Genomic DNA, 277 nt, shown 5'->3' with positions numbered 1-277 from the left:
GTGCAGGTGGAGGAGGAGGTGCTGGTGTTGGCGGAGGTGGAGGTGGAGGTGGTCGAGTTGGTGGTGGTGGAGGTGGAGGTGCTGGGGCCGGTGTAGGTGGCGGGGGAGGTGCAGGTGTAGGTGGAGGTGTTGGAGTTGGTGCTGGTGGCGGTGCTGGTGTAGGTGGAGGAGGAGGTGCAGGTGCAGGTGGTGGTGGTGGCGGCGGCGGCAGAGTTGGTGGCGGTGGAGGCGGTGGCGTTGGGGCTGGAGCTGGTGGAGGAGGAGGTGCTGGGATTGG

The 277-nt window shown here is 67.9% G+C and overlaps 1 protein-coding gene across 1 annotated transcript in view; it reads left to right on the top strand.

Annotated features, from left to right (window-relative positions):
• Nucleotides 1-277, top strand: part of LOC127748418 (glycine-rich cell wall structural protein) — a 1,325-nt gene that overhangs the window by 611 nt on the left and 437 nt on the right. The window contains exon 3 of the mRNA XM_052262926.1: nucleotides 7-264. Within this exon, the coding sequence (XP_052118886.1) occupies nucleotides 7-264 (258 nt within the window). The remainder of the gene's footprint in view (nucleotides 1-6; nucleotides 265-277) is intronic.

Source organism: Arachis duranensis, chromosome 6 (genome assembly GCF_000817695.3).
Source record: "Arachis duranensis cultivar V14167 chromosome 6, aradu.V14167.gnm2.J7QH, whole genome shotgun sequence".
NCBI classification, from domain to species: domain Eukaryota; kingdom Viridiplantae; phylum Streptophyta; class Magnoliopsida; order Fabales; family Fabaceae; genus Arachis; species Arachis duranensis.
This window is presented reverse-complemented; position numbering and strand designations above follow the sequence as displayed.